The sequence below is a fragment of the Puccinia triticina genome, chromosome 5A, assembly GCF_026914185.1.
Source record: "Puccinia triticina chromosome 5A, complete sequence".
NCBI lineage: Eukaryota > Fungi > Basidiomycota > Pucciniomycetes > Pucciniales > Pucciniaceae > Puccinia > Puccinia triticina.
Genome location: NC_070562.1, coordinates 5,397,274 through 5,421,541, shown reverse-complemented (window position 1 = coordinate 5,421,541; position 24,268 = coordinate 5,397,274). Strand labels below are relative to the sequence as shown.

The 24,268-nt window shown below is 49.2% G+C and overlaps 5 protein-coding genes across 5 annotated transcripts; 3 read left to right on the top strand and 2 right to left on the bottom strand.

Moving 5' to 3' along the window:
- Positions 1 to 4,260: 4,260 nt before the first annotated feature.
- On the top strand, positions 4,261 to 5,812 carry PtA15_5A648 (uncharacterized protein; the record flags this gene model as incomplete). Its single annotated transcript, XM_053169431.1, has 4 exons — positions 4,261 to 4,280; positions 4,359 to 4,846; positions 5,493 to 5,624; positions 5,706 to 5,812. The coding sequence occupies 4 exons, from the start codon at positions 4,261 to 4,263 to the stop codon at positions 5,810 to 5,812; spliced, it is 747 nt and encodes a 248-aa protein (XP_053020629.1).
- A 467-nt stretch (positions 5,813 to 6,279) lies between these two features.
- Positions 6,280 to 8,334, bottom strand: PtA15_5A647 (uncharacterized protein; the record flags this gene model as incomplete). Its single annotated transcript, XM_053169430.1, has 10 exons — positions 6,280 to 6,522; positions 6,580 to 6,607; positions 6,669 to 6,835; positions 6,923 to 7,118; positions 7,206 to 7,479; positions 7,520 to 7,617; positions 7,693 to 7,766; positions 7,871 to 7,959; positions 8,111 to 8,174; positions 8,308 to 8,334. The coding sequence occupies 10 exons, from the start codon at positions 8,332 to 8,334 to the stop codon at positions 6,280 to 6,282; spliced, it is 1,260 nt and encodes a 419-aa protein (XP_053020628.1).
- A 353-nt stretch (positions 8,335 to 8,687) lies between these two features.
- PtA15_5A646 (uncharacterized protein) lies at positions 8,688 to 10,139 on the top strand (the record flags this gene model as incomplete). The annotated part of the gene is made up of 2 exons (XM_053169429.1): positions 8,688 to 8,950; positions 9,032 to 10,139. 2 exons carry the CDS (start codon positions 8,688 to 8,690, stop codon positions 10,137 to 10,139), a joined length of 1,371 nt encoding a protein of 456 aa, XP_053020627.1.
- A 786-nt stretch (positions 10,140 to 10,925) lies between these two features.
- Positions 10,926 to 12,113, bottom strand: PtA15_5A645 (uncharacterized protein; the record flags this gene model as incomplete). The annotated part of the gene is made up of 1 exon (XM_053169428.1): positions 10,926 to 12,113. One exon carries the CDS (start codon positions 12,111 to 12,113, stop codon positions 10,926 to 10,928), a length of 1,188 nt encoding a protein of 395 aa, XP_053020626.1.
- A 1,857-nt stretch (positions 12,114 to 13,970) lies between these two features.
- PtA15_5A644 (uncharacterized protein) lies at positions 13,971 to 14,463 on the top strand (the record flags this gene model as incomplete). The annotated part of the gene is made up of 2 exons (XM_053169427.1): positions 13,971 to 14,010; positions 14,108 to 14,463. The coding sequence occupies 2 exons, from the start codon at positions 13,971 to 13,973 to the stop codon at positions 14,461 to 14,463; spliced, it is 396 nt and encodes a 131-aa protein (XP_053020625.1).
- Between the last annotated feature and the right edge of the window lie 9,805 nt (positions 14,464 to 24,268).

Sequence of the window (24,268 nt, the reverse complement as noted above, 5' to 3'; positions counted from 1 at the left end):
TTGTCTCTCGTCGATGTGGGCGGGCTTGTCGTCCTTGGGGTGTGTGTTCTTCTCGCCGCAAGTGGCCAAGATACTGTGGACAGCTTTCTCAAGGGTTTGATCCGGGCTATGAGTGCAGTAAAATGCAGACGGTTAGCTGTCTTGGGCAAGTTTGCTTGTGTGGGTAGATGAGATTAAAGGGTGCTTACATTTCTTTTGCAACCACTTTGTCCTTGGAATTGTGAAGCGACAACTGCAAAGTGGCAATCGAACTGGTAAGTGTACTTTCTTTAGCGCACATGACGGTCTCACAGCGGGACTTACCTGGCAGCCGCCACTGGAAGCAGACTGCAAGTTCTTCTCGCGCAAAGTCTGAGCTGCCCTGTTAAACAGAAAGGCCGAGGAGAGAGCGCAACAGGTCAGTTGATGATGGCACTGAGGTAAAGGACCTTTGAAACAAGCGCACTTCAAGCATTGTGATTTGGAGAATACTTCAGCCACGCCTTTGCTGTTGCGGCAGGTAACGCTATTGGAAGAGTTCCGGCGCAAGATTTGGTCGGCATCGAAGTGGATAGCCCGGCAACTAACGGAGTGGGCTTCCTGGTTGGAGGCCTTTGCAAAGAAGCCGCCCATGCCCAGGGCCATGCTCATCGGAAACACCCCTCCTCTGAAGCAGGCGCCGCCCATCGAGAAGGCCAAGCTGCTGAGCCATGGATATCCAAGCATGTTGAGCCCCATCCCGCCCCACGAGGTGAAGCCGCCGTACATCAGGCTGCTGCCAAGCCATCGGGCATGCAGGTCTTTGTCTTTCGTCCCGCTGACTTCTTCCGCGCGGGAAACGGCGACGAGCACGGAGAGAAGGGTGATCAGGTAGGCTGCAGATACCATTGTTTATTTTCAGGGAGGTGGTTGGTTTTGGATTGGAGTTGGTTGCGTTGGTGCGGTGGATTGGAATGTGATGAGTGGATAGTGACTGGAGTGCACAAGAGGCCCATTTTATACCTTCAACTGTTTCAGCGTTTGACGAGGCTTTGATCCAGTACGCCATGGAGGCAATTCCACTCACTGCAAGGGACATGCCGGCACCCGGTGTGACTCGGATATGGCGGGGATTTTCCACAAGAAAGTTGTGTGAAAGTAACGGCAGGGAAGCCGGTAGGTGGATGATCCCTTGACCAGATTGAGTTGGCGCTCTCATATAAACTGGTGTGTTGTTGCTTCCCCCAACGGAAGCCCTTTCATGAATAATACTCATCACAGAAAAAAACCTTATTGAGTTATCCGGAACTTCTTGCCCGCGGAAGTAGCCGGGTCAAACAAAGTCAAACCTGCGATAACATCTTTTGCTCGAGTCCCATTCCCACGTCGGCGGCTGGAACAGGCTGAAACTGTTGTGATGATATGTGGGCATGTGAAGGTGAGTTTCAATCAGAGAAGATGTAACTGATAAACAAAGTCCCCGAGGCTTTGGGAGCCGGGGGGGGTGTGCTCCGTGGACCGTCAGGAGAGGCTTCATACACCGTACTACTTCACCAAACTTGCAGCATAGCGAGATGTGGTTCTTCATGGTGAGTCACTTCGCAGCTGGGAGAAATTCCCCCGCGCAAGGAGAAATTTACCAGCTCGGGCAGGAGGAATTCCACTCTGCCAACAGGATTTGTTACTGGTACCAGCTCGCGCTGGAGCTCATGGGGAGAATTAATTCATCTCGACTAGCTGGGGCTGTACCAGCTCACCGGAGAGAATTTATCTGGGCGAGCTGGGCCTGTACCAGCTTTCCGGAGGGAGTCCATCTGGACCAGCTGGATTTGTACCCTAGCAGCTCGCCGGAATAAAATCCGCTCGGCGAGCGGGATTCCTCCCAATTTGCAGTGGCGAGTATTTCCCCTTGGCAGACCTTGTTTTTGCCAAGAAACTCGCCAAAAGGAAATCCTCTCGGCGGGCTGGAGAGGAGTTGCTCCCGGGGGGCGGGGTTTCTAAAACACAGCCCGCCGTTGCGCATCCCTTCCAAAAGATGCTTATGGCTGAGAATGCGTGGCGGTGTGCCGGTTTGGGCAGGTAGCGGCGACTGAGTGCTTCTTGTCAAGTCAAGCTCAAGGGTAAAATCAGTCGACAATCGGCTGATGGTACAGAAAATCAACCAGGAAAATGGTTTTGCACGCGCGAGTCCAGAATTGGCAGGCCTTTGCAAGTCGTAGGATGTAGCATATAGCTCCAGTCGGCGACTGGGTGGAAACCATGGAAAAATAGATAAATCTCAATAAGAACGCGTAGGGCACGCGAGTATTGTTGTAATCACTTCGGAGAGTTTCATGGGCCACATTGATAATAAAAAGCCTTTGATTATGAGAAATACATTGAGAGGATTATAGATACAAGATGAATGCAAAGCAAAGTATCCACAAGCTGTTACATATTTTTGGCAGAGACATGAGGCAGCTGAGGGCTTAATCAAAGGCAGAGTAGCGGAATCAGTGTTTCAAGAGCAACATGACAACCTGTCTCTCGTCGATGTGGGCGGGCTTGTTGTCCTTGGGATGGGTGTTCTTCTTGCTGCAAGTGTCCAAGATGCTGTGGACAGCTTTTTGGAGGATTTGATCCGGGCTTTTTCCAGTAAAACGCAGACGGTCAGCTGTCTTGGACAAATTTGCTTGGTGGGTGGATGAAAGTAAAGGGTGCTTACATTTCTTTTGCAACCACTTTGTCTTTGGAATTGTGAAGCGACAACTGCAAAGTGAAAATCAAACTGGTAAGTGGGCTTTCTTTAGCGCACATGGCGGTCTCATAGCGGGACTTACTTGGCAGCCGCCACTGGAAGCAGACTGCAAGTTCTTCTCGCGCAGAGTCTGAGCTGCCCTGTTAAACAGAAATGCCGAGGAGAGAGCGCAACAGTTCAGTTGATGATGGCACTGAGGTGAAGGACCTTTGAAACAAGCGTACTTCAAGCATTGTGATTTGGAGAATACTTCAGCCACGCCTTTGCTGTTGCGGCAGGTAATGCTATTGGCAGAGTTCCGACGCAAGATTTGTTCGGCATCGAGGTGGATAGCCCGGCAACTAACGGAGTGGGCTTCCTGGTCGGAGGAGACCTTTGCGAAGAAGCCGCCCATGCCCAGGGCCATGCTCATCGGAAACACCCCTCCTCCGAAGCAGGCGCCGCCCATCGAGAAGGCCAAGCTGCTGAGCCATGGATATCCAAGCATGTTGAGCCCCATCCCGCCCCACGAGGTGAAGCCGCCATACATCAGGCTGCTGCCAAGCCATCGGGCATGCAGGTCTTTGTCTTTTGTCCCGCTGACTTCCTCCGCACGGGAAACGGCGACGAGAACCGAGAGAAGGGTGATGAGGTAAGCTAGGGATACCATCTTGGATTGTCACGGAGGTGGTTAGTTATGAGCTAGAGTTGGTTTTTGAGTCTGTAGTGTTGGTGTGGTGGATTGGAATGTGATGAGGGGATAGTGACTGGAGTGCACAAGCAGGTTTTATACCTTCATCCGGTGCAGCCGTCGGTGAGGCTTTTCTCTAGAAGCAAGTCCACTTGCAATAAATTCCAATCATTGCATCTGCTACCAGCGGCACCCGGTGTGACCCGAATATCGCGGGCACTTTCTACATCAGAGGGTGTTATTAGAATATCTCGTGCATTTTCCACTCAGAGTGTGCACTGGAGAGAAATGGCCGGCCAGTCGGAAGATGGAAAATCCCACATCTGAGGGTGATATTTGTCAGTGCTCTCATCTAATCAGTACATTCTATTTTTACCTTCACAGACCAATGAAAAAAAACCAATCACCAGATACTTGTGGAGCTATCCGGAACTAGTGGAAGTAGATTTGCCCGCGGAAGCGGCCGGATAGAGATCGGGGAAGTTGCGATAACGGCGGAGGAGCATTCCTCTCCGTGATCAGGACTTTGCACGAAGTGTGGGTTGTATAGTACCCAAGACTCCGGGATGATCAAGCGCAAGTTCGATGCGGATGGCAAGCTCCTGAAGTACAAAGCTCAATTTTGCGTTCACGGTTTCCGTCAAGTTGAAGGCGTCACTTACAACAAATCTTTCGCTCCGACAGGCCGGACGCGACGTTGCGCATCATGGTGAGCCTGGCGGCCGAGTTAGGCTTCGGGATTCAACAAATGGATGCACCCTCGGCATCATTACCGACACCGTTCATTTGGGCCAGGCATTCCGTCTTGTTTCTCGGGGCAGCCTCAGATCTCTCCTCTCGCCCCAACTGGCGAACCGACTTCGGCGACAAGCCTGATTGCGGGCTTATTCTCAGAATGATCTCAACCGACATCGGGTCCTGCAGCCTCCTGCTAACCAATCAAAGGGTGATCTCGAATTTGCCGTCCTGACGCGGGACCGCTCGCCACGCCAGCCGTGGTCAAGACGCAGTGCGCTCCAGCTCCCATCCAGGAGCAGTTCATCAGTTCCCCACACACCCACCTCCACCAGCATCCATCCAACGCCCCTGCGATGCATCAACGGCTGGCTCTGAAGAGTCAGCATTGGGCCATCGCGCCCCCAAGCCCGCACCCGTCTGCTCCTCCATCTCGTCAAGACCGATCTTGTGCAACTCCCGGGACGAAGCAAGACGCCCGAGTACGCGATCGTCCGCGCATTCGAACACAGCTTCGTCGGCCCACACGGCCACCTCAACGCCTTGGCGGCCATCCTCTCCAAAAAAAACCGCTGCCGTTGACGGCATCAGGGGGTCAGGAAAGGCACCCTGGCGCAGCCTCATCATGTCGCCGCCTGGTCAATTCGGTGGCGCCAACCTGTATGCACCCGCGGGGTGGCGCTACCGAGCACACGGGTCGCGCCCCATTCGTCACGGGGTGTATGCTGTAATGGCACGCCTCAGGTGTAAGTCAGGGCCTGTCAGGGCCCAGGAGGGGGCTCTATGTATACAGCCTTGATATGTACACAGATGTCTAACAGCTCGTGGCTGCGCCCAGATAATTAGTTTCCAAACAAAGGGTTGTGGTTGTATAAGGTGATCTATTTAAGGCACCCAAAGCCCTGCCCATGGAAGGGTTTTCGCCCCGCCATCCTCGTCTGACACTGAGGCTTTGCCCGATCGTAAAAGTTTTATCTATCGAGTCATACTATCCAAAACACTCAAGAATATGTTCCGTACAACCTTCCTTTTAGCAGTCATACTTCTTATAGCTTTTCCCTCGGCCCATCTTGCAAGCCCGTTTCAAGACGAAAAGTATAAAGGGCCGCAAAAATTTCCATACGTATGCGACCTTTATTTCCTCGCCCAGACCCCCAAACAGGCTTGTAAGCGTTGCATACCCATCAAAACGAATTATCTCACTCAAGTACTAACCCTTACACGCCATCCACAGTCTGTATTAACTCCGCCAAACAATATTTCAGATGTCCCCTTGAAAAGTGCAGGGTGGCTAAAGCTTGTGCGTAGAGTATTTGACTGCTGAAGGATTCACTCAACCGATTGTTCCTGACAGTGATACTGACGTTCAACTTTGGTCATGTGATGTATCAGGGCCGAACCTCGAGTTTTCCGATTGCTCGCAGTATGAAAATGGCATCAACTCAAAATTCGTCAACTCTGGCAAACCGGAAACGGTGGCCGCAGCGGAAGTGCGAACTATCCCGGACGGTGTGGGTGTGGTTGGTAAGCCTTGGAGACTCTTGGATTCCTGACAAGCCGCAACGTTTTTAACGCAACTGATCACCATTCAATCGGATCTTGTAGGAGTCAGGAAATTCGACACCGCCAAGAAAGTTGCGACTCAGGTTTGGTACTTGTGCCCAAAACCGGATTTCCCTGGAATACACTGTGACGGATGTGTTACTCTATAGCTACAATTGGACATGAGATACCACTCTGCTCTCAGCCTGCTTTCCTCACACGCCCTGTTTGTAGGGAAAAATGGACTTCTGTAGACGCATCCTGTTTATAGACCAAAATGAATTTCTGTATTTGCTAAGTCTCACTTCGTCTTGGCAAGCTTAATCATGTGATATATTTACTGTCAAGATACAATTCCGATGAGCGGAACAGAGAAGAAACCCTCTTTCCAGTGGAGCAAAACACAATAATCAAGTATTGTAAAAAAAAAAACAACCAGACGAGACCTAAAGAGACAAAGGAACAACAGGAATTCTAGGAGGACTGGATTGAGCCTATTTCCGGGGACGAGTAATAATAAGATGTTTTATAAAAGATAACAGTCCAAAATGATGGAAAGTGCTGCACCTTGAGCGACAGAAAGACGGGACAAGATACGGGTACAAACGGAAGCGACGAGTGGGAAAACAAGACAAGATCAAGCCCCATCGGCCCCAGATTTAGTGGTGAACTCCAAATGTCGCTTGATATATTCTTCTCTAACTGTTGGCGAAGTGTTCCGTAGAGCTCGGAGGAAATCAGGCAGAGTGAGGGCTGGCTCGAGCAGCTCTGTAGCCTCGACTTCGTTCCAGCTCTTCTCGATTGCCAACGGATCTCCGGGCGAACATGGTGTCAATTTCTTGACCGAAATCGTTGCGTCTTCTATTCTTGGAACCATCACCTACACCCACGCAAGATAGTCAGAAAGATGGCTTGGTTGCATCAGCGCGTCTCGGACGACGACTGCAATATCTGATGCAGAGTAGCTGTCAAAGAGCGAGGAGTCAGTGTGTGATTTTAAAAGCAGCTGAGAGCAAAATGCCTCACCCTTGCGATTGTGATGCCAGTTCACGATAATCCTGTTGTGTCAGCGTGCAGGGTGTTGTGCCTACGTTCAATTCAAAGATTCGCTTCCTAGCTTCCGGATCAGGCAGGGGTATGAATACCCGCTTTTCGAACCGTCGCTGGATGGCAATATCTAACTGCCAAGGGATCTATCCTCGGCATTTATCAAGACGGCAATGACGATCAGCACGGGGGAGGCCCACCACGGCATAGACTTGAGCCAAAAGCCGACAGACGTTGGTGGCTCCGAGGACCAACACCCCCTCGGCATCATTCCCGACACCGTTCATTTGGACCAGGAATTCAGTCTTGATTCTCCGAGCCGCCTCAGGTTCGCCCTTGCCCCTCGTCCCACATAGCGAATCGACTTCGTCGATAAAAATGATTGCGGGCTTGTTCTCTCGGGCCATTGTAAACAGCTGCTTGACCAAGCTATTCGAATGATAAATGTGAGTGTCACTCGGATCATGGAGATCTAGTGGTAGGAAATCGTTGCTTAGAGAGGTAAACAAAACGCACCGCTCACTTTCGCCCATCCATTTGCTAACAAGATCACTGCTACTAACTGAAAAGAAAGTGATCTTTGCTTCTGTCGCGACTACCTTGGCCAGATAACTCTTTCCTGTACCAGGAGGACCATACATCAGAATACCCCTCCACGGAGTTCGTTGGCCGGTGAACAGATGGGGGAACTTGATGGGTAAGATCACCGCTTCTTTCAGAGATTCTTTCGCTCCTTCCAGCCCAGCCACATCATCCCAACTGCCGTTCGGTGTTTCCGCCAGGATTGCACCTGACGGAGAGTTTAAGATCAGATTGTTTGAATTCACGACCTACCACCAGATATATGTATATAAACCTCGATTTCGGCTTAGTTGAAAGAGCTCCTCTTAGCTTTTTCGTGTCCGCGTCATCTCCATCTGCGTTGGCTCTGCACAACAAGCAGGTGACTAGAATCAGCTTCTGAGGCTCATCATAACCACTGGGAAAAAAAAGTTGGCCTCACCCGAAGCCTCCTTCGCCATTAGTTCCTTTGCCGTTAGCACCCACAGCTTGTCGGCCACGCTTGTCGTCTGGCGTCTTGAGATGAAATGCAATCGAGAAACGTAAGCCTTTAAGTTTCCGATTGGGTGTTGATGAAGCTTTTTCTTTTTAGTATCAAATCAACATGGGGGCTGTTTTACCTGGACGTGTGTTTTGAGTTTCTTCGCTCTGTCTAGATATTCTTCCATCTTACTGCGAATTAGATATTTCAATTTCGGGTTTTTCTCATCTATATAAAATTTGTTGGATTATTGGGGACAAGAGGATGGTCAGTAAATTCGGGAAAATACGCGAGAGCCCGCGAAAGAGAAAGGAGACCGTTGAATGATGGGCGATAAATCATGAGAAAGAGAGCTCGAGGTGTTGATGTGGCGACGAACATTTGTAGGCCATATGAAAGTAATCGAGGGCGTTCTTGTAAAGTTTGAAGCTTTCCTCCCAGTTCTGTTTGACTCTTCATCAATAGCCTGTCGAACGATCTCGCATGCTCTCTATCCAGATCGAAATGAACGAAAGAAACGCAGGTGTGAGTTCCGGTGGACTGTCAAAGGTTGAACAGAAGAATCACTGGACTGACATCTAAGAAATTGCTCTGTCCTGACATCGTGGTTGGTTCTCGTTTCGTGTGTGATGGTCGGTTGATTCGTGAGGGTGAGGAAACGGACGGCTAGCTGAGCGAGAGGTGTTCGCGTCGGCAAGTCACCGAAGCCAGCCGAGAAGCTACAGAATACATACCGAAATTGAAACAGATACCGAGTCTTCTATGTAGACCTTTTAGCGAAGTCCCTTTTGCTTTGTCCTTTTGACTTTTCCTCACTCGCCTTCGCCTCGCTGTTATCCCGGACCCAGGTCAGTCGATCTCTTTCCGATGGCTCCACTCATCGGAATTCCTTTCTTCTGCCATCACTGAAATTCAATCGTGCTTTTCATCTCGCGGTGATCCCAGACTCAGTGCGGATGGACGAGATGGACGACAAGCCAAGCCCAACGGAACGTGCATCCCATCATTGGTGGACCTCTCCGCAACGAACTAAGCTCCTCGAACTAATTATCGAGCAAATTGATGAAGGCCAGAAACTCGATAGACGGGCTTCGATGTCTGACGACTTGATCTTGAGCGGCCACGCGTGGAGGGAGATCCGGAAGGAGTTTAACAGGTCCTTCGGCCTCAACATGACCTTCAAGCAGATCAAGAGCCAGAAGGCTTTTATCCGGAGCAGGTTTCTAAACTACCGTTTTCTGAGGGGATATCCTGGATTCACCTGAAACTCTACCTACTCGATACTAACTGCCGAACAGAGCACGTGGGACCAACTCACCAAGATTGATCCTCAAAATCGATTTAAACAGCTAAAAGACCTGCCTTTCCCAATGTACAACCTCGCCGATCGGGCCTTCAACCATACAAGCCTTCCGGCAACGAGCACCGAAATTAAATCCGAAGCCCCACCCTCATCAAGTAGCCCAACCAAGGCAGACGCAGACGAGATGCCAGTCAAGCAGGAAGGAAGTAGCTCCTCAAAACGGCCATTCTTTTCCTTCGATGATGACAGCGATGTCGAAGTTCTACCGCACCTACCGTCTAAACGTCCTTGCAACAGGGAATCACCCGAAACAAACAGAAACGACCAGATGATAGACTCGGTTGACCCAGGAAGACCGTCATCTCCTAAAAGCGCGACGACCTCTGCAAAACCTCAAGAGCAAGCTCGCCCACCTCGCTCTACAATCCCACCGGAAGATTCTCCTGCCAAGTCTCCGCAAGAAGAGAGACCGGAGGCCGTCGTAGAAGACAGCACGGGCAAGGCGGCACAAGAAGATAATCTACCCGACACTTCTCAGCAAGAGTCGTCTATTCAAGAAAAAGATCAACCAAATGACCCTCCACAAGAAGATAATCCACCCGACACTTCTCAGCAAGAGTCGTCTATTCAAGAAAAAGATCAACCAAATGACCCTCCACAAGAAGATAATCCACCCGACACTTCTCAGCAAGAGTTGCCTATTCAAGAAAAAGATCAACCAAATGACTCTCCACAAGAAGACAATCGACCTGACACTTCTCAGCAAGAGTTGCCTATTCAAGAAGGAGATCAATCAACCAACACTCCACCTCCTATGCAAGACTCGCCCGCCATCCTACCTCAAGAAGCGGAAGCTTCAAATAATGCCCCACGTTCCAAATCGCCTGCGACAGCTCAGAGAGAGGATCCACAAGCAGACCCTCCGGCACCTTCGCCTCAAGATTCCGTCTTTGCACAAGCCATGCGATCTCTGTGCGATGTTTTCCTGGACAAAGTTGATGATCGAAAATTTAGTCGGTTTGTTCGAATCCTCAGAGATAAAAAAAAAGCCGCCACTTTCCTGTTTTTAGTTCATCACTCTAACATAAGCCTTTGCCAAACTTGAGGATCCCGCTCTCCATCGATAATTGTGTTTTTCTGTCTTCTCGTCTCAAAATGCCACTTGTGGCAGAATCCCGCTAGGTTGGACGCTATCTGAGACACTGTTTTCTCCTGATTATCCAAATTATCGTGCTTCGTGCAATCAAAAGTCCAAAAAGCCTGTTTTCTCTGTCAAATCAACAAGGCATTGCCCAATCCATGAATCCATCAGAGAACAAATGATGAAACCAGTCTGTCTCGACATGGAGGACACAGGAGCCCAACAGACCTGGCCGCGGCATGCAAGGAAGAGAGGCGACCCGGTCGCAGACCCAGAGCCGCTCGCCCACATCCTGCAGCAAAGCCATATTCCTTGCCTTCCAATCTAGAAAGATCGTGGGCTTGCTCGGATTCGTCTGGCCTGTTATGGCGCTAGCGGGGAACAAGGACCGGCAGCAAGACGCGGCGCACGCCACACTCATCTCTTTCCTTGCCTCCTGCTGCACCCAACACTGGCGGGGCCGGCCTTGGCCACTCGCAGATCACCACCACTCGGAGCCGTCAGGAGGCGATGGAAAGAGATGGCGTTGAATTGCACAGTCCATCATCCATTATATTTGGTTAATAGATTTTTTGAGATTTTTTCCCAATGGCGGCTGACTGATTACAGGGGTTTACAATACAAAGGAAAAACAGGGTTTTTTGGTCATACGATTGGACGGAGAAAGGCAAGATGGATAAAAACAGGGGAGGAGAGAGTGTTGAGATCCGAGCGGGGTTCTGCACCAAGTGGTGCGTTGAGAGGGGAGAGCTAACGAACACAGTCGTCGAGCCATTGCAGACAAATCGATTTGTTGGAGGTGTGGACCAAGACGAGGAAGACGGCGGCCTTCTCGTGGTTCTCGAGCACACGGACAAAGCGGATGTAGTGCCGTTCGTCGACCTGATCCAGGAAAAGATCCGCAAGGGATTTCAGGGCTCGGGCGGAGACGGAGTCTTGAAGGAGAGGCGCCAGAGGGTCGGCACGTCCGTCTTCTCTTGGCGCTGTCTCCGCGGAGTTGGAAGCACAGTCTCCAGCTTTGCTTGGTTCGTCGGCAGGCTCGCGTTTCTTTCCATTGGAAGATTTGCCTTCTGGGGCACGGATGGTGGTCGGGCCTGCTCGGTGGATTTGCTGGTGGAAACTTTTTCCTGTGACGCCGTTCGATTGTCTTTCTTGTGGGGTAGGCGGATCTTCGAGAGGGGTTGTAGAGCGACATTGGGATAGGGCGCTATAAGGTATCTCTCTTGTAAGAGACGTTGGCCCTCGCGTGGCCGCTGAGACAATTGGCTTTATGAAATCGTCGTGACTGTTCGTTTCAGGCGCCGATTCTCCTTTGCGAGCACGTTTAGAATGTAAAGCAGCCGGATCGGCCAGGTGCTCCAGAACTTCGATGTCGCTATCGCCGTCCTTGCAGACCAAGGAAGAGGCGCGCTTTTTGGAGCCAACTTCTTCTTCCTTGACTGCCGTTCCGTGTTCCGCCTTCGGGTTCGCGACAGTTTTAGGACCTTGAGCCGACGACGATGCCGGGATCTTATTCGCAACCGACTGATGACCCCTATCCGGCAGAAGATCCGGACCCCTGAAGACTCGGTCGGCAAGCTCATACATCGGGAATGGCCTATTTTGGAGGGACCGCATGTGGGGGTACCTGTCCCAGGCGCTCTTGTCGGCGGCCAGAGTCGAGCTTTTCGAGTCCCAGGTAAAGCCGGGCTGGTGCCTCAGAATGCGGTAGTTCAAGAAGGTATCTCGAATGTACGCCCGCTGGTTCTGGAGCTGGACGACCGTCTGATTCGCGCCGATGGATTTGTTGAACTTGGCCCGGATCGAATTCCATGCCGTGTGTTGTATCTTGCCTCCCTCGATCTGCTCATCGATGAGCTCAAGCAGCTTGGTTCTTCTCGCGGCCGTCCACCAATGGGGAGGCGTCTTCTTGTCAGGTGGGCTTGACTTGTCCCCCATCCCTATTTATCGATGCGATCCGGACAGGTTATCATCAGTCACCCCATCGGACCTGCCCGCTTGACTTGGATCAACTCTAAGACATACTCACTTGAGAACTATTCTTCACGCTTTTCCCCGTAGTATGCTGCGTGGCAGCCAGTGCTCTTTTGAAGCGTTTTTCCGTAGCACTTTTCGACTGGGTGGTTCGAAGGTGGGAGCGTGGGGCTGGATAAACAGCCATATGTGGTTTCCTACATAAGATGATGCCTTTCTTCGGAGACAAAGGCCCGCATATAATAGACCGCTCGTCATCAAACTGTTTGTACCAGGCCCTTGAAAAAAGCTACCCTGGAAAGTTGGGGTCAGTCCCACATGTGCAACACAAGAAGAGCCCGTTGGATGAGCCCTTGAAAACTGAGTCATGCGCAAGCAAACCCCAGTAAAGCGTAACAGACGAGCCTGGCCGAATCCCAACTCAGCTAACCCGTTTGCAAGCAATGTCTTCTACATTGACCTCAACCGCCCAAGCCGGAGGTCTGGCTTCAGTCACTTTACCCAGCTCCGACATTTGTTTGACTTGACAGAAACTACTTGGATTCGACTCCGAGGCAACCACACATCGTCAATTCCGGATTGATCTCGAATTACGGATGGGCCGGAAGGTGTTGGATCGAATTCAATGTCCGTCGATTCACACCCTTCACCCTTCGTTAATACCGGTTTGATTGTTTTGACTAGCGCCTGAGGGTGGCTTTAATATCCTATCCATCCAGAATTAATAAAACCTTCAGTTCATTTTGAATAGGCTGAAAGGCACTAGAGGTCGGATTCAAGTAAACCAGCTTTCTTCGCCATATGAATAATTTTCACCGTTAACCACCCTGTAACTTTCACATCCACCAGTTCTGGATGCTGTTATATTTTATACCCATTTGCAAATATTCTGATCTTCAGTCTATATTTGTCCTCAGTGTACGCCATAGGGTTGCAACGTCATTTTTTTTGGTGCCGTTTGTGAAGGTTGCCGCCGTCCCCCTTCCCGTTTCCTGTATTGGTAATGGTAGACACTGGCTGGTTCAGACTGGTACAAGCGGCGCCGGATGGTCGCAGATGGAGATAGCCCCGCCACCACCCGATGTAGTAATTCTCCTTCCCAAGCTACAGCCAAGAACGAACCCTTCCCGCTGCAGATAAAAGCCATATTTTGCCAGTTTGTTGAGGGGGCTCCTCCTTGACGAAGTCTTGCTCTCACGTAACGGAATAGGGAGGAAATGCTTGTAGTAATAAAACTAGTATCGTGACGGTTTGTTGGGGAAGATTGCACCATCTGAAAAGAACTCCGGATTACTTGCTCCACTTGACTTCAGCCTCTCGTCAAGATGGTTACAATCCTGATCCCAAAGAAAGCCTCCAGGCAACTGGATTGAGAGTTGCGCGCAAGAGGCTCATTTGAATCAAGGCACCCGCACTGATTCGGTATTCCGTGCCAGGTTCTTCTGCTGAGCGTAATCTCCACCTGATGACGCGCGGGTGGCAGTCGCGTTGAGACTCAGCAGTCACGGCGCGTACTGTCCACCAGCAATGCCGGGCAAGCTGAGCAGCTTTGAGCAGCATTTGGAAGCAGCAGATGGGCTCAGCTTCGAATGAGTCCAATATAAATAACCCGGTTTATTTTCCCCTATGACTCCGTCTCCCAAGCCATCGAAGCGTTCCGGAATATCCCCCTCCCCTCAGTATCTACCCACCTGCAGCCCAAAAGTAAGAAAACCTTCCGCCACGTCTACTACACCCTTAACTTTCCTTCCTAACCAAGAACCCACCCTCTCCATTATCTGCATTTCCACTCATGTTCCAGGGCACCGGATAAATTTCAAGATGAAAGCAATTCCCGAGGTGGAAACGACCCGAGCCCTTCGTGAGTGATTGTCTGGCGGCAAATTTTCTTCCGCACTTTCAGCTATACACAGTATACTAGACTCATCCACTTGCTATGCGCATATTGCATATTGCAGACATAATTTTTAGGCACCAATGCGCCTGTGAAGAGCCATCTTACCAAAGATTTCTGCGTCGCGAGTCAAAGAAAAATGTGTACTTGACATCGGAGTCGAAGATCGACAGCCTGAAACAGATGGTGAGGAGGGATTATGCTGTCCGCGGTACCGTCGATCATCCCAGGCTCTGGACCTTGCGGAGCCGAGATGACAGTGCCCTTCAGAAAAATCTCGGTACTCCTCCTGTTCCCCGATCAGATTCTCAAGACCAACTTCCTCCGCGTCCCCTTGCTGAAGCTGCTGAGGATGAAGCGAGTGCGCTCAGATTGAACCAGCTGGTTGATGAGCTGGATCTAGCCTTTAGGACAACATGAATCAGTGCAAGTTCGATCCCATGGATAATTTGCTTCTAGATCAGATATATTTCCTCTCCTTAAATCTTCTTGTAGACTTTATTCTTCGAATCATGGCTTAGCAATATCCAACCACTTCAAATCTTGTACACTATCCTTTTTTATAACAAAATGAAATTTTATCCCTTCTGTTTCCAGTGAATACCCGCTTGTTTTTGCGCCCAATGAAACATCTGGCTGGGCTAAAGGGGCTACTAATTAACAACACAATCATACCCTTGTGAACAGAACACATAACCAAACTCTGTCCCGCTGCATGACAATCCTGTCCTATTCCAAGTCGCACCCCCGAATAAAACTTCTTTAATTGCTGAAAAAAGGGCCTGAGAACGCACACATACTGATCTTTCAATGATTGTCCCACCCAGCTGCCTTCCCGGTGCAAGAATGCCTCCTCGGCCTTCAGTTACCCCTCCCGATGGCCGCCGACGTAAAAGTTCATCAAAGGGAGAAGACAGTGGCCATCGAGAGGACTTTCCTCCTCTTGATGTGTGGTTGTACCGGCCATTGAAGGGAGTTTCCTCGGCAAGCATGTACAAGCGCCAAGGATTCTGGCATGGGAAGGAATCATTCTTGGTAAGCAGGTATGTGCAGGTGATTTCCGGGGAGCAACCTCGGCGAGGATGTAGACTAGCTGGTGAATTGTAAGGAGCAATATTCCCACCGGGCCCGGCGAGACAGGTGAATTGAAAGGAGCAATATTCTCCCTGGGTCCGGTGATCCAAGACACCTTCTGCCGTACGGAAAGCCAATACACATAGCTGCTGTCCGCCTGGAGCAGCCTTCCTTGGCTAGCTGGTACGGACTGCTCCATAGTGGAATCCTTCCCAATGTGCAGGTGCTCACCAAAGAACACTCATCCCGATGTAGATAATGTCAGCGGCAGTGATACCAAGAGCAAAACCCTTCTAGCTACACTGGCTGCAAAAAGCTACTGCTTTAATATTACAGATGGGGACAGCACGGATTCTAATTGAGAATGCCGGCGGATGAGTAAAAAGATTATATTTATGTTTTTTACGGAGGGGCTTAACTCTAAGAGTCAAGAGTATTTAAGTTCCCTCCGTTAGATTTCAGGGCCTGCGAAGCAGGGGTAGTTTTGCAGTGCCTGATGCAGCGGGGGGCTGGAGTACAGGTTTGGTTTGCTGGGATTACCTGGGAAGAGATCTTCTGCAAAGATCAAGGAAAATAAGTGAAACACTCAAACTCACTAAATGATTAACTCTATCTGTTTCTTAAAGAACCTGGCCAGTGTTCCTTGGATGCCTGACAACATAGATTCCTTGGTGACAGCCACAATACCTGACCCTGTAGCCAAACCCAAGCTCACAATCTCATCAATTCCTGCACACCGGACTCAATGTGGAAGGACAGGGCTTGCAGCAAGAAATTTCTCAAGTCCTTTGCACCTGCCACAATTGTTGGCAAAAACTCCTACCCAACGTACCAGTGCGTCAAAAATGGATGCACCATCATCAAGGCGGTGTATACCTACCGAAATGGACATGTACTCCCTTACAGCAAATACCTGTCCCTCTGATACAACTGCCATATAAATTTTGAGAGTATGGAATCATGGTGGTGAGACACTTATTCAAATACAGCCAATCCAAAAAAGCTTGGCTTCTTTGATTCAAATTTCCAGCGGAAATTCTTTCTGGATTTTCCAACCTGTGTGTATCCAACAACAAGGTTATACAGATGGATATCCATCCCTGCAAGCGCAGTTGCTATTGGCAGCGCCGTTGTGGTGATTTATATACAGCCAATCCAAAAAAGCTTGGTTTCCTTGAAAGGAATTTCCAGCAGAAATTCCTTTTGGATTTGCCAACCTATGTGCATCCAACATCAAGGTTGGACACATGATATTCAGACCTGCAAGCGCAGTCGCTTGCAGGATGCCACAAACCAAGCTGTTTGGTAGCGAAAAAAAAATACGCCTGCCACTGGGACCGGCACCGTCCAAGCTTGCAACCGGCAGTGGAGGGGCATCCAGAGTAAAATCAGCTGAATCACTCGATTCTGAAATCAGAATGGAGAAAAAATAAAAGGAAGTGGCTTATTGGATTTACTTGGCTGCTGTATATGCAACCTGCATATAAGAATGAGGTGGGCATGAATATACATATGTCCAACCTTGACAGCAATTATGGGCAAATCCAATACATAGTTTTGGTGGAAATTCCTCCTAAGGAAGCCAAGCTTTTTTGGATTGGCTGTAGGCAAGCGTGGTAGAATGTCCACTCGGGGATAGCGTGGGCAGGAATGCACAGAGCGGCTCAGGCAGAGTGCATTCCGGTGACATAAGCACTGAGGATGATGTCAGGAAAGCGCACTAAGAAAAGCTTACCGAAAGTCACGCGCGGACCAGAATGCACAGATTGCGGATTGGGTATTCGGATTGGAGCGGAAAAGACAGGGCTGGACTGCGGCGGATTACACACGTGGACTGGTAGCAGCGGCGCGTCAGCGGGTGAGCCACGACAGCCAAAGCGGGTTCCACCAGCGGGTGGAACTGGGGTGGAGGCGGTGACAAGAGACCGACTGGCGGGGGCTAGACAGAGGACGGTGAGAGATCAAGCGTTGGAGAGGAGCAGAGTCTGGGAAAGTGACGTGCGGAATAGCGGGCGGAGCTGGGGGACAAGTGCGGGAAAGTGTCAGACGTGCGGGATCAGGTGGGAACGGCAATGTGCAAGGAGGGAAGGACAGGAAAAGGGGGCTCAGGGATTTCTGGGGGGAACATTATCCTATTATCCTAGCATTATCATTACTACAGATTCCTCATTATTGTACTTACATGAACAGACATACTAGAGTTATTAGGAGATTATTTGTGACCTTATCTTTACTCTCAGGAGTACTTGCGGAGTGCGGAGCTTTATTCACTTGCGGATTATTATGCTATAGATCAGGCTCAGAGAGGAGCGCTGAAGGCTAGCGGATAGTAGCAGTGCGGAGCCGAGTTACCAACAATCACACAGCCTGGACACTAATATTCTTGAAGGAGGCGGTTAGCGGACATTTCCACCGACTTACCAGCTGTCATTCTCACAAGTGGGGGTCTGGCCAGGAAACCAACTTTGTGTTGCTGTTGGATACTCGGGGACTAGACATGTGCGGAAACGTTGAATGAACCCTTTGGAAGGCAAATTCTTTACTCCAGGCGACAAAGAAGCTCAGATCAGATCAGGAGGTTCGGACAGTGGAGACACAGTAATTGCGGAAAACGGAGAGGGCTCTTCTTCAAGACCAGCCAAAACACAATTGTGGTTGGGATTAGCGGGAGGACCAAGACTAGGACAATCATCCTTTTCGTCAGCGCGGAGTCAGTTTTCACCTAATCAGTCACTCGCGGCGAGGAGGCGACAGCTGTATCAGCGGAGCACTCTGAACGACCGACCGGCGGTGTCAGCTGGAGGAACGTCAAGTGAAACTTACAGAGTTTGACCAAAGGAGACAGAGGACAAGACCATGGAAGAAGCACTAGGTGGACCACAACCTGCGGCGCCTGCGCTGAGCAGAGCAAAGATACGGCCCAGGGATTATCCGCACCTTAAGTTTTCAGAGGCGGAGGTGGAGCGCTTTATTGACCGGTTCAAAAGAGCAGCCCTCCAGGAAGGTCTGACGGATGCGGATAAAGCGTACCAGGTGGTCAAATTCTTTCCAGAAGGCAAGGATTTGCGGGAAGTGGAGGACATGAAGGGGTTTGAGAATAAGGATTGGACCAAGCTCAAGGAGGAGATACTTGCAGACCATAGCACTTTGAATCAAATCTATTTGAGTATTTGTATTTGTATTCAATCCGATTCGAATAATGATGGGGTAGATTTTATGTCGAATATTTGCATGAAATTGAATAGTTTCTCATGTTTCCATACAGGGCTATATGGGCTTTGGAGGGGCTTGCATGGGTCCCCTATGGGGCCCGGGGGCCCCTATACAGCACCGGAATATATACTATATACATAACCCGGACCATCACATATCATAGGCATCAGACCACCGCCACCAACCACATACAACCGTCAACCGTTGACTGTTGGCCGACATTGGTTCCTGCCCACCAGGTACTTTGAAGGGTAAGAACGGATTTTTTTTCTAATCCCTGCAGATTGCCAGATCCTGATCAATGACTGATAATCATTTGTTTTCTTTACCAATTACTCAAGCAGCTGCAGAATCATGGCGAGCAAAAACAATCCTACACCAAAAATCCAATCAACTCCCCGTCCGCAATCCAACCACTCATCTTCACAAGAAATAGTGGTCAACAGACGTAAATTGATTGGAGTGAACCAATCCGAGACAGCCAGTTCTTTTTTTGGTCCAACTGATTCAAAAGGAAAACGTACCTGCTTGATTGAGAACTGCGGCGATGCGCTAGTGGCAAACAAGACCACTAAGGCGAATTTTGTGAATCACATAGCTCGTAAGCACCCTGGCGAATGGAAACTTGCTCTAGAAGCATCTGAAAATACCCAAGACAGCACTGAACCTTCTAGTAGCCCGACCCCATCTCAGTCAACACCAACATAAAAAGCCAAAGGACCCCTTGAAAAGATCATGCTCAAGTCTTGACAGTCCACCTTTGACACTAATCTCATCCACTGGATCATCAAAGACCGGCTCCCTTACGCAAAAGTCAAAACCCCCAAATTCATCAAGATGATCCAAGGAATTGACGCAGGGATCACCATCTTCAGTGAACATACAGTTGCTTGGCAAATAAAGGCGCTGTACGCAGATAGTAAGCCTGTAGTGTATTGCTTCTTGAAAAACAAATCCGAGCGTTTCTCTTTCACGACCGATATCTGGTCCTCAGCTGGCGGAACCCCTTACATCTCCCTTACTTGTCATTTCATCTCCAAAGATTGGAAGGCTATTTCTGCCACAATTGCCTTCAAACCGTTCCAAGAAAAACACACTGGCATCAACATCCACGACAAAATTCTCCAGATTCTCAAGGATTTCTTTTGCCATCACAAACTTGGCGACTTGACATCAAAAAAACAAAAAGCAATTGAAATTGATGATAGTTGCAACGAATACTCTAGCGCTTCTGAGACTGCTTCTGAATCCAATAGTAATACCAATGAAAACATAAATAGCCAACCTGACGAGAACGAAGCTGGCGAAGTGGATCTTTCTTATCTCGGAAAGCAAATCATATTGATCACGTTGGACAATGCTTCAAACAATGATAAATTTATCCAGACTGCCCTCGACACCAAACTGCTGACGACTCCTGAAGCTCACGCCCAATGTTTTGCCCACATTCTCAACCTTGCGACAAATGAATTCTCCGCGTTGTTGAGCCTTTGTTAACCAAACTTTGAGCTGTTTTTTTACATATCCAACAGTCCGATCAAGTGTATGCCTCGTTCCAGGTTCTCTGTAAGGATAACGACGTCAAAGATTCAAGGCCAATCATCAACAATGCCACACGTTGGAATTCCACCTTTGACATGCTCAATCTAGCTCTTATTCAAAGACCGGCAATTGACGACCTTCTCTCCTCTTACAAAAAAACTAACCGATCTAGTCAAAAGGAAAAAAAAAGAAATCTAAATCAAGGAAGAAGGGTAAAACTGGCTCTGGAAAATCTCAAATTGTCAATGCGGTGCATAATCTTAATGATAAGAAAACTCGAGAGCTGGTCAGTAATCCGTCCAGATTTTTGATTTATTTGGTGTCACTCAGCTCGCTTTCTAATACAATATGTATTCTATGTAACAGGAAGTCATCCAGGATGAAAATTGGGACCTTTTTGAGTGGATTCATTCATTCTTGGAGAAGTTCCAACAGGCATCAATCAACACCCAAGGCAAATTCTATGCGACTCTGACGATTGTGATCCCGTGGTACAAGGCATTGCTTGACCACTGCAACAAAACAGTCAAAAAATTCACGAAATCCCGCCGCACATCACGATTGGTCATGATTGAAGCAGCTAAGGCTGCTATTGAAAAGATTCAAGGCTAATATTCAATCCACTCGCAACACTCCATCCTCGCCGTTGTCTTGGATCCACGTTTCAAGCTCACTCTATTCGAACAACAACTTGATACCATCAGCAACAATGTGAATAAAAATGGCGACATCCAGATCAAAGGGTCAGCCTAAAGGCACCCCAAACTTTTACTTCAAGTACACCAACATTTTGGGGTACCTCATTGGGCACCCCATTATAGTTGGGGTGCACACCTAATGTACCCCAAGGAAATGGGGTGCGCACTACCTTACACCAAAAAAACTGGGGTGCACAGGTTGAAACTCCCAGACAGCTGTCTTATTGGTGTGCAAAGCCATGTACACCAAGAAAATGGTGTACAAAAGAGGTGCACCCCAAGAAACTCTCATTTTCAGATTTGAACCCCAAAACTTATTTGGATGTACTTCACGCACTGCGATAAACTCGTCGCGCACTGCAGGGGGCGTCCACTCGACGTCCCGGCCACAGTGCGCGGAAGCTCAAAACGCTTCGCGCACTGCAGAATATAAACCATCAAATTCTCATTTTCTTTTCTGCCAGCCGGCAGAGGGAATTTTTCTTGCCCCTGCTCCATTTTCTTGGGGTATTTGGAGCCCCCAGCATGACATGCAAAAGGATGATAAAAAATACAAAAAATAAGCGGAGCGCCTACCCGGGGCGCACCCCCCGGGGATTTTCAACCTGCAAAAAAGCCATGGATTGGGTCTGATTGGGTACACAGCCCCTCAAAAACAGAGTTCGAGGGGCAGAAGTACATATCCCATGACTTCACCGTGCGGATGGCCAGCACAGGCTGGTCCCGGAGCGGAGTACATGCACACTCCCCCAATGACCGGCCAGCACGCACGTGGAGTGCAAATCACTGGTCATCAAGGGGATTACACATTCCTCTTGATGACCGGAACGGTCCCGGTTATCGAGAGGAGTAAACACACCTCTCGATGACCGGAACAGTCCCGGTCATCAAGAGATTAAGCATTCCTCTCGATGACCGGAACAGTCCCGGTCATCAAGAGGAGTAAACACTGCTCCTCTCGATGACTGGAACAGACCCGGTCATCAAGAGTGTTCCTCCTCTCAATGGCCGGGTCTGTTCCATTTCAAGAGGAATGCTTATTTCTCAATGACCGGGACTGTTCCGGTCATCGAGAGGAATGCTTAATCTCTTGATGACCGGAACTGTTCCGGTCATCAAGAGGAGGAACACTCTCGATGACCGGGTCTGTTCCAGTCATTGAGAGGAGCAGTGTTTACTCCTCTTGATGACCGGGACTGTTCCGGTCATCAAGATGAATGCTTAATCTCTCAACGACCGGTGATTTGCACTCCACGTGCGTGCTGGCCGGTCATCGGGGGGGTGTGCATGTACTCCGCTCCGGGACCAGCCTGTGCCGGCCATCCGCACGGTGAAGTCATGGGGTATGTACTTCTGCCCCTCGAACTCTTAGGCGCTCCGCTTATTTTTTGTATTTTTTATCATCCTTTTTTTATGTCATGCTGGGGGCTCCAAATACCCCAAGAAAATGGAGCAGGGGCAAGAAAAATTCCCTCTGCCGGCTGGTAGAAAAAAAATGAGAATTTGATGGTTTATTTTCTGCAGTGGGCGAAGCGTTTTGAGCTTCCGCGCACTGTGGCCGGGATGTTGAGTGAACGCCCCCTGCAGTGCGCGACGAGTTTTTTGCAGTGCGCGAAGTACATCCGAACTTATTTTGGATATTGGGGTGCATTGGGGTGCATTGGGGTGCATTGGGGTGCACACACCAAGAGCCAATAAAATTTGGTGTGCATCAAATTTTTCTGGTGTAAAGAGTTTCTTGAGTTAATAAATCAAGCCTTTAAAAGACCTATTTACATTCAGGAAGAAGAATAAAATTAAATAAAAAGAAAAAAACATTAAATTTTGAGTCATTGAGTGAAGAGCCTCAAGTGAGTGTAGAGGCTCACACCCTTCTCAATGTGACTGATCCATTCTTTAGCAATTTTGGAAGTCACCCGGGTTGCCAATACAGGAGGAGGGATGGGTTTGACACTATCCTTCCCCCCAACATTAGCCAAAACCCAGTGAGAATCATCGACATAGAGTAGGTAAATTGGGACTGAATCTTTGGGGCCAACACGTAGCGGAAGGTAGGTGCTGCAGTCTTTGATTGAAAGAAAAACGATTGGTCGTCTGTAAGTGTTCGCAATGATCTGACCGTGTGCCAACTTGGAGAGCCATTGATCGCGGCCAATGTTTGCCTCCTTGTTCTCCACCATGAGGCTTTCGATGACTGATTTCAGTTGGCCTTCACCTCCCTGTAACTTTGAGTAAACTCCTCGGTTTTTGGTCGCCTCTTTGACCATCTCTTTCTGGACTCGGAGCCACCCGTTGTCTATGTAACCAAGGGCTTGTGCAATGCAATGAAAGCCGCAGTTTCCATTGCCAGGGGGATCGAACACACCAAGGATGAACTGTTGAAGATAGTTGGGGATTTGGGACATGTACTTTTCTATTTGTTCCTTATCCACACCATCGCTTTCTTTGTTGTTGTCGTAATCTTTGTTTTCAATGTTATTGTCCTCTTCCTCACTGCCAGAATCACATGATTTGCCTTTGCCTTTGCTTTTGTCTTTGCCTTTGCCTTTGTCTTTGCCTTTGCTTTTGTCTTTGCCTTTGCCTTTGTCTTTGCCTTTGCTTTCGAGTTTGACACGTTTTGATTTGTTTCCCTTGGGCACCTTTGATGCTTGCTTTTGAGAAAGATGTTCGCGTTTGAGCTTTGCTTCAACAAGCTCAAACGCCGAAGGGTTCCTCTTGGTTGCTGTTGAAGAGCGTTTGCGTTTTTTTGCTGACGGGCAACCTTTGGTATTCTTTTTGACTTTGGGTGCTTGAACTGCGACAGCGACATGGGTTCCAGCGGCAATACTTTTCATTTGGTCAATCAAATCCGCCAGCTTGCTGGGTGGTTCGTGTGAGAGGGCCACTGTGAGCAGCTTCATTTCTTCGTCCAAATCAACCTTGCGGTCTTCGGATTTCTGCAGGAAGGCCACACAACATTCAGAACCACACTGAGGACAGATGATCTTTGAGAAAACAGGGACTTACCGTTATCTCGGGATTATACTTGAGATTCCATTGGCAGTGGAAGTCATCTGGAGATAACACATCTCCACCTTCCAAAATATCCGCAATCCTATGGGCACATGGGATTCCAAGTCCAATCCTAACTGTATTTGAGCAAGGTTCCGTCGGATCGAGGTTCTTGAGCCGTTCAAATTGTTGGAGGCATTCCTTGAGTGCAAAAGTTGAGATATTGCCGAGAAGTGGCACAAAACACTTGGGCACATTTACCAGGGTCTTGACAGTATCCCGACCAATCGACTCATGCACATGGTTGATTTGTGCATCGACCGCAAGAGCCAATGATTTGAATACCAAAAGCAAGTCGCCGGTGGAGTTCTTGATGAATGTTTTGACATAGGCGTGGCTGGATTCAACCCGAGAAGTGTTGAGATTTCAAAGGTGAGCATACTGGCATGCCCATGCAACCACAAAGAGTTCCTTCACCGGGAGAATAGAACTCTCAATATATTCGAGGACAGCTGGGCGAGTTGCAAGGTGCTTCTTCAAATCTGCGAGTCGTTCGGAGTAGATATCGGGAGTTTTTGCTTGGGTGAGGCTGCCCCAAACAGTCATAAATTCCTTCCAGGGATCTGGTGGTGGTTCTTGCGGCGGAGACGAGACGTTTTGCAACTGAGGTTTGGGTTTTGGTTTATCTGGAGGGGGTGGAAAGTATT